This window comes from Heterocephalus glaber, unplaced genomic scaffold (genome assembly GCF_053883595.1).
Source record: "Heterocephalus glaber isolate CG9 unplaced genomic scaffold, H.glaber_assembly_v1.0 deba00001532, whole genome shotgun sequence".
Taxonomy (NCBI): Eukaryota; Metazoa; Chordata; class Mammalia; order Rodentia; family Bathyergidae; genus Heterocephalus; species Heterocephalus glaber.
Window position 1 is genome coordinate 1,157,053 of NW_028258330.1, and position 8,516 is coordinate 1,165,568.

At 49.9% G+C, this 8,516-nt stretch overlaps 1 protein-coding gene across 1 annotated transcript; it reads left to right on the forward strand.

The window, feature by feature from the left end:
• Positions 1-3,720: 3,720 nt before the first annotated feature.
• LOC101720692 (cystatin-C) lies at positions 3,721-7,913 on the forward strand. The gene is made up of 3 exons (XM_004874784.3): positions 3,721-4,022; positions 6,324-6,437; positions 7,533-7,913. The coding sequence occupies exons 1-3, from the start codon at positions 3,795-3,797 to the stop codon at positions 7,614-7,616; spliced, it is 426 nt and encodes a 141-aa protein (XP_004874841.1). The 5' UTR covers positions 3,721-3,794; the 3' UTR covers positions 7,617-7,913.
• Positions 7,914-8,516: the final 603 nt, after the last annotated feature.

Here is an 8,516-nt window from a genome sequence, read left to right on the forward strand (position 1 = left end):
AAAAGGAAAGAAAAGGCCCAAATCTATGCAATTAGGAATGAAAAGGGTGAAATTACAACAGACCCAGCAGAAATCCAGAGGATCATCAATACCTACTTCCAGAACCTATACACCAATAAGATGGACAACACAGAAGAAATGGACAGATTCCTAGATACATATGAATTACCAAAGTTAAAAGAAGAAGACCTAAAAATTCTGAACAACCCAATGTCAACCAATGAAATTGAAAATGTAATTAAAAACTTACCAACTAAGAAAAGCCCGGGCCCTGATGGCTTCACTGCTGAATTCTACAAGACATTTAGAGAGGAACTGCTGCCACTACTGTTTCAACTCTTCAGTGAAATTGAAAGGGAAGCAATACTCCCAAATTCATTCCTGGAAGCATCACCTTGATCCCCAAAGCAGAGAAAGACCCAACTGAAAAAGAGAACTATAGGCCAATCTCACTAATGAACATAGATGCAAAAATCCTTAATAAGATAATGGCAAACAGAATGCAGAAGATCATCAAGAAGATCATACACCCTGAACAAGTGGGATTCATCCAAGGGATGCAGGGATGGTTCAATATACTCAAATCAATCAATGTCATACACTATATCAATAGAGCCAAGGACAAAAATCATATGATTATCTCCATAGATGCAGAAAAAGCATTTGACAAAATCCAACATGCATTTATGATAAAAACCCTACAAAAAATTGGAATAGATGGTCTCTACCTCAAACTGATAGAAGCCATCTATGAAAAACCAACAGCCAATATCATACTAAATGGTCAAAAACTGAAATCCTTCACACTAAAATCAGGAACAAGACAAGGATGTCCACTATCACCACTCTTGTTCAATATAGTTCTGGAAACATTAGCCACCGCAATTAGACAAGAGAAAGTCATAAAAGGAATAAAGATAGGAAATGAAGAAGTCAAATTGTCATTATTTGCAGATGACATGATACTCTATATAGAAGACCCCAAGAACTCCACCAAAAGTCTTCTAGACTTAATAACCAAATTCAGTCAAGTAGCTGGTTACAAGGTCAACACACAAAAATCAATAGTTTTCCTCTACACCAATGACAGACTCACTGAGAGAGAAATAGGGCAAATAATTCCTTTCACAATAGCATCCAAAAACTGAAATACCTAGGAATCATCCTAATGAAAGAAATCAAAGACCTCTTCTCTGAAAACTATGGCACTCTGAAAAGAGAGACTGAAGATGATATCAGAAAATGGACAGACATCCCCTGCTCCTGGGTAGGAAGGATTAATATAGTGAAAATGGCCATACTTCCAAAACTGCTATATAGATTTAATGCAATTCCAATTGAGATCCCAGCAGCATACTTCATAGACCTTGAGAAAACAATCCAAAAATTCATTTGGAACAAGAAGAGACCCAGAATAGCAAAAGCAATTCTAGGTAACAGAGACATGGTGCAACCCCCAACCTGCAACTATACTACAAAGCTACTGTGATAAAAACAGCATGGTACTGGCAAAGAAACAGACTTGAGGACCAGTGGAACAGATTAGAAGATGCAGAAACAACACCAGACACACTCAGCCATCTCATCTTTGACAAAGGAGCCAAACACCCTCACTGGAGGAAAGATAGCCTCTTTAATAAATGGTGCTGGAAAAATTGGGCTTCAACTTGCCAAAGATTAAAACTAGACCTGTATCTCTCACCATGCACTAAACCAAAATCAAAATGTATTAAAGATCTAAATATTAAAATAGAAACTCTGAACCAGTTGGAACAGAGGTTAGGTAGAACCCTTGAAGACATCTGTGTAGGAAAAGGTTTTATGAACAAAACCTCAATTGCCCGTGAACTAGCACAAACAATCAACAAATGGGATCTCTTCTTATTAAAAGGCTTCTGCACAGCAAGAGAAACCACCAGCAGTGTGAAGAGACAACCCACAATGTGGGAAAAAATCTTCACCTGCTCTTCCTCAGACAAAGATCTACTATCTCAAATCTATAAAGAATTTAAAAAGATCAGACCTCCCAAATTTAAAGACCCAATTGAAAAATGGGCAGCTGAAATGAACAGACATTTCTCAGATAAAGAAGTAGAAATGACAAATAAATACATGAAAAAATGTTCAACATCACTTGTCATTCCAGAGATGCAAATTAAAACAAGGCTGAGATTCCACTTCACTCCAGAAAGAATGGCTGCTATCATGAAATCAACCAATAACAAATGCTGGCAGGGCTGTGGGGAAAGAGGAACCCTGCTCCACTGCTGGTGGGAGTGTAGACTGGTGCAAGCACTGTGGAAATCAGTATGGAGATACCTCAAAGAACTAGGACTGGAAGTCCCATTTGACCCCACTATTCCACTGCTGGGGATCTTCCCCAAAGAATTAAAAGAATCATACCACAGTGATATATGTGCACCCATGTTCATAGCAGTGCAGTTTGTAATAGCTAAAACTTGGAAACAGCCCAAATGCCCATCAACTGGAGACTGGATCAAGAAAATGTGGTTTTTTTCTAAAATGGAGTACTACTCAGCCATAAAAAATGAGAAATTAGAGACATTTATAGCTAAGTGGATGCACATTGAGGTGATACTCTTAAGTGAAATCAATAGGACACACATGTGTAAATACCGAATAGTTTCTCTGGTGTGAGAAACTGAAAGTGTAAATAAGGACTAAATGTATAACAGGTAATGTGAAATAGGAAGAAAAGGGGCAAAGGGGAAGGAAGTGGGAGGGCTAGGGGAAAGGATAGAAGGGAATCGGATTAATATGAGAAAATGGAAAAATAGGAACAAAATCTTTGTAAACAGGGAGGACTGGAGGGGTTGAAGGGAGGGCTGGGCAAGGGTGAAAAATAAGAACCAAGAGAGAATATGTAAAGGTGCAAATTTCCAATGATGAATGATATTATATTGTATACCTAAAATGTACCAATGATTAGAAAGAATAATCGATAATGTAAAATAGGAAGAAAAGGTCCAAAGGGGTAGGGGTAGTGGGAGGGGCAGGGGAAAGGAAAGAAGGGAAAGGAAAAATGATGAGAAATGGAAACAATGGAAATAAAGTCTTTGTAAATAGGGAAGGGTGGAGGGCGTGAAGGGAGGGCTAGGAATGGGGAAAAAATAAGAACCAAGATGCATTATGTAAAGGTACAATTCCCAATGAGAAATGTAATTGTGTTGTATACCTACAATGTACCAATAAAAGAATTTAATACAAAAAAATAATTTTATTAAAGTGATCTCACCTGTTTCTTTATACCTTCCTAATATGTCTACTGGAACTTAAAGCCACACATAGTCGGTGTCACAACTCTGCTAGGGCACTTCCAGGTGTCCCCTCCATGCTCAGGCACCTGTGCCCCGTCTCTGGCCTGACCACCTGGCTGGGAGTAGTTCTTGGAAGATCTGCTGATTGACTGATCATGAGTCCTTAAAAAGAACCCCTTTCCCTTTCCCAAGTAAAGGGGAACTCCCTTCTGCTTGGCAGAGAAGTTCCCCAGGACAGGCAAGGCCTAGGTCTTCCTGGAACCTGTGCTCTGGGGATTCCCTAACCTCGGAGGTCCTCTTGAAGCCAAGACTGCTCTTTCCCCCTTTTCCGCAGAAACAGCGTTCAGGAGGAGGAGCAGGGGAGGAGCAGGGGAGGAACGGGGGAGGAGCAGGGGAGGAGCTGGTGGGCGGGGTGGAGGGCGGAGGCGCGTCCGGAAGGGGCGGAGCGCGTCCGGATAAAGGTGCAGCTGCTCTCGGTTCCGCTTGGGTCCGCAGCTCCTGGTCCTGATTGCAGCTATGGCGCGCCCCGCCCTGCTTCTGGCCGCCACCCTGGTCGCTGTCCTGTCGCTGTCGCTGGCCGCGGAGCCCGGGAAGCCTCCGCGTCTGCTGGGCGGCTTGGAGGAGGCGGACGCGCTCGATGCGGGAGTGCGGCGCGCGGTCGACTTTGCGCTCAGCGAATACAACAAGGCGAGCAATGACCGCTTCCACAGCCGCGCGCGCCAGGTGCTGCGCGCCCGCAAGCAGGTACGTGTGTGTGGCAGCCTGCCTGCCTCGCCCTCCTGCCCCGCCCGCCGGGCCTGCTGGCCTGCTAGACGGAGATTCGGGACTGGCGCGAGCCAGGGCAGCCAGGGATCCTCGATCTCTCCTCCCCTGCCCTCCCTACTGTTGCAGATCCTCTCCTATGCAGCCTGTCTTGAACCCTAGGGATCACTGCAGGTAACACCTGACCCTTAGACCTGATTCCAGACCCAGCTGGCAGAGCCACCAGGCTAGGGTCGGGGTCCCCCGGCTGAGACCGGAAAGCCATCTCCCAGGCCAGAGCCCCTATAAACTGAGCCAAGTGACCACAGCAGGGACGGGGACTCCGGGCCTGTTCTCTCCTCCCACGACTTCCATGTACCTGTCCATTAGCTCCCAGCTCTGACACCATCTCAGATCTGCAGAGCAGACCAGGCAAGAGCAGAGGGCATCCTGGGCCCTGCCCCATCCCTCCCGTAGTCACTCTTGGCCACATGGGCCCTGCTCCTGGCTCCCCGTAGTGCGTGGAGCTGTGTGTGGATGTGTGGATTCTCCTGATCCTGTGGGATGCACCATGCAGTGTACCCAGCTTGCCCACCAGGACCTTCTCTGCACACCCAGGACCAGGCTGACCTCAGGAAGCCACACTCATGCTCATTCGCCCACAGAGCCTCACGTGGTGTGGCCGATGCCTACTGAGGACACTCCTGGGCCCTGCAGCCCATCCCCTGGAGCAGCACCTCTGTGCTCAGGACTTTGGCCTGTCGGGGTTGGGCCAGCTGGGGGAACAGTCATAAGCAGCAGGGGGTTCTAGGGAAGGACGGATGGGGGTGCAAGGGTGTCCCTAAGATGACACGGCTGTGACGTTGATGCCAGCTCTCGTTGTGAGTGTTCTGTATGACATCACATGGTGAACCCTAAGGACCCACTGCTCAGATGTGTCCACATCACTAGGTGGGTAACTGTACAGACGTCTGCTGAGCCTGGTTGACAGATGTGTCCTCGAGAGTGCACACGATGAGCAGCAGGTCCTCCTCCCAGATCCTCAGCCAGGCCTTGCCTGTGTCCCCAGAAGACTGTGCAGCAGGGTGGGGGCTCCCTGAGAGTTCTGAGTTCCCAGAGATGTCCTCCAGGTGCAGGGGCCCTAGACTGAGATGGGCTTAGTGGCAGGAGCCGTGGGCTCTCAAGAGCTCAGGGTAGAGAGGCTGCCCTGGACCCCACCTCTGTCCCCACTGGAGTTGCCCTGGGCAGTGGAGGCTGCTGGACAAGGCCTGTCCTGAAGGAGGCCAGGGTTAGACCTGGTGGCCTGTGCCCCCTGCAGAGTGGAACATAGGGACAGCACCACAAAAGTGCTGTGTGCACAGCAGTGTGTGGAGCTCAGTTGCCCCTCTATGAACATCCAGGTAAGTGGGGAGTGGCCCTGTCTCCTCCCATAGCACCCAGCTGGCCTCCTCCGTGGGCACGACCTGCACTTCCTGCTGCCACGGTCCGTGCTGCCATCACCGCTCCAGGGTGACACAACCTTGGGGTGAAGCAAGGGCCTTATAGATCACAGGGCCCCTGACCTCAGCTCACAGGTGGGGAAGTCAGTCTTGGCGGGACCTTGGGCCTCACCCTAGCTGCACAGGGCATGGTCCAGAGCTCTGTCCTGAGTCCCTGGCCTCTGCCTCTCCTTGTGATAATGAGTCCTCTCTGGGCTGCCCTGGGCAGGGATGGCAGGGATTCTGTTCTCCATTGCAAACTGAGATGGCCAGGGAAGCAACAACCTGGGAACACTTCCCCAAAAAGGCCCTGAGGTGGGGCAATGCAGGGTGGGCAGCAGGTTGCCCCTTGCTGCTGAGCCAGGGAAGAGGAGTTGGGTGGCTGGAGGACACAGTCTGAGCGATCAGCTGTGTTTGTTCCTCGGGTCACAGCTCTCCTAGAACAGCATCCAGTATGACCCGTGTGAGCACAGAGCTGGGACTGGACCCGCCCTGCCTTCTGGACAGGAAGCGCTCCCTAGATTAGCCTCCCTCACAGAGTGCAGATAAGGGAGTCCAGTCCCAGTTTCTGCGTGCTCTCTTCCTATTTCCTCTACTGGCTGCAAGAGATGCTTAGTTTCAGTTGCTCAGGAGGAAACAAGCTGTAAGCAGGCCCTGCAGGCATTCTTCAGCAAAGACTTGGCTCAAGCTTCATGGGTGATGATTTTGGCAGCTCATGAATGCAGGCCTGAGCCCTGGGCAAACACACTGACTTGTTAAATGAAACAGTAGCTCTGGGTGTGCAAACTGCATGAGCTGTGAGTGAATCCTGCTCTTTCCACTCTAGCTGGTGGCTGGTGTGAACTACTTCCTGGACGTGGAGATTGGCAGAACCACATGCACCAAGTCCCAGCCCAACTTGACTGACTGTCCCTTCCATGAAGAGCCACACTTGAAGAGGGTATGTTCCTGCAGTGGGTCCTGAAGCGGGGCTGTGTGAGTCTGTGTGTGTGTGCATGTGCATATGTGTGTACCTCTAGGGGTGCAATACTTGTGTGCAGGTATGTGTGAAGACGTACATGTTGTCATGTATAGGGGAATGTGTGCACATACATGGGTTGTGTGGAAAATGAATGCACACATGCGGGTTGCATAGGGAGGTGAATGTGCTCACTCTTGCTCATGTGTGGTGGTGAATGTGCACACATGTGGGTCCTATGGGGAAATAGACATGTGCAAACTCATAGGTAGTGTGGGGAGGTGAATGCTCACAAGTCTGGATGTGTGGGAATCTGAATGTGCATGAGTGGTGTGGGAAGTGAATGTGCATGTGTGTGTCATGTGTGGAGGAGGATGCGCATAGGTGTGTGTTGTGTGAGAAGTTGAATGTGCACACTTGTGGGTCATTTGGGGAGGTGTGTGTGGAGTATGGTGGTTGAGTAGATACCCTCAGGTATGGGGTGCATGTGACTGTATGTACGTGCCCGTGGGGTAGTGGAGGGTTTGCACAGAGGATTGATTTGGGTGCTGAGTGGTACCCTAGGAAGTAGGGTGCTGGGAGGTGACACCCTGTCTTTGGGCTGGAGGGGGCAGCAGCAGAGTCTGCTGAGTCCCACGCTCAGCCCCACCTAGAACCCCACTGAGCAGGTCAGGCCTGAGAGGGCTGAGAACTCTTGCTGTCCTGAGCCTCCAGCCTCTCCTGACAGGTGGGTCCCTGGAGGACACAGCTCTGTGCTGAGTCCCTGTCACCCTGTCCACTCTGCCTGTCTCAGGGTCCCCAGGCCTGGTTCTCCTTTGGGTGCCCTCTCAGTGCTGCCCTGGGCTGAGGTAGAGGAGCTGGGGCAGTGAGCGCATTCCCTGCCCTGTGTCCTCTGGGCTCCTGGCCCTGCATGGCTGCTTCCTGGGGGACAATGAGGGGACAAGGACATGGGATCCCTGGAAACTAGAGAGGCAGCACCATACAGGGACTTCCCCTCCACCCCTCTCTATCATATGGCCAAGCATCTTCCCTTTCTCCTGCAGCCCCACTGATTGTCCTTCCCTCTTCCTTTTGCAGAATGCCATCTGCTCTTTCCAGATCTACACCGTGCCCTGGGAAAACAGAATCTCCCTCACCAAGTCCAGCTGTCGCGATGCCTAGGCTCTGCCAGGTCACGCCATGCTGACCACCCCTTACTTGCATCTCCTTTGGCATCCCCTTCCCAAAATGGAGCCTGGCCCTGACACAGTCTCCTGTGTCCTAGCACCTGGGGACCAGGACAGTAGGCTCCTCAGGGCAGTGTGGACACCCATGTGCTCTCCCCTCTTCCATTCCTTGATTTTTTTTTTTTGTACCAGGAATTGAACTTGGGTCCTTGCCCATTCCTTGATCTTAACCACACCAGTATGTGGCACCTATAGCCGCCCCTGCCTTGCTCAATAAAAATCTGCAACAGTTCCTAGGTGGTGTGGTCTTGGGATGTAGGGGAAGGGTTGTGAGCAGGTGGGAGCCAGGTGCACTTGGTTTGGGATCCCTGGGTCTCAGTGAGATGTAGAGCAGATGGGGACCCAGTAGAGGCACCAGCACAGAAACCTTCATCTGTGATGGGCATGCTCGTGGCCTGCCAAAACAGTGACAGTGACAATATCGAAGACCCCTGATCATAGGTCATTGGGACTATTAAAAATGTTAGAAATATTATGAGAATTACCAAAATAAGACAGAAACAGGAAGTAAGCATGTGCTGGCGGCAGAGTGTCACACATAGACTTTGTCAGCACAGGATTGCTTCAGACCTTTGATTTGTAAAATCTATCTGTGATGTGCAGGAAACAAGCATGTCTGTACCAGGACACAGAGAAGAGGCACAGGGGAGTCATGGAGGGCACAGCTTCTGTGCACCCCAGGGCCACCTCCTTTCAGGTCCATCTGTGTTCCCTGAATGTTCTGCCTTCAGGTTTTTGGAGACTGGTTGCCTAAGCTTGGTTGAAGCATGGCCGGCCATGTTTAAATGCCATTGGACCAAAGGGTCTGAGTCAGCGTGACAGACGGGGCCAGAGC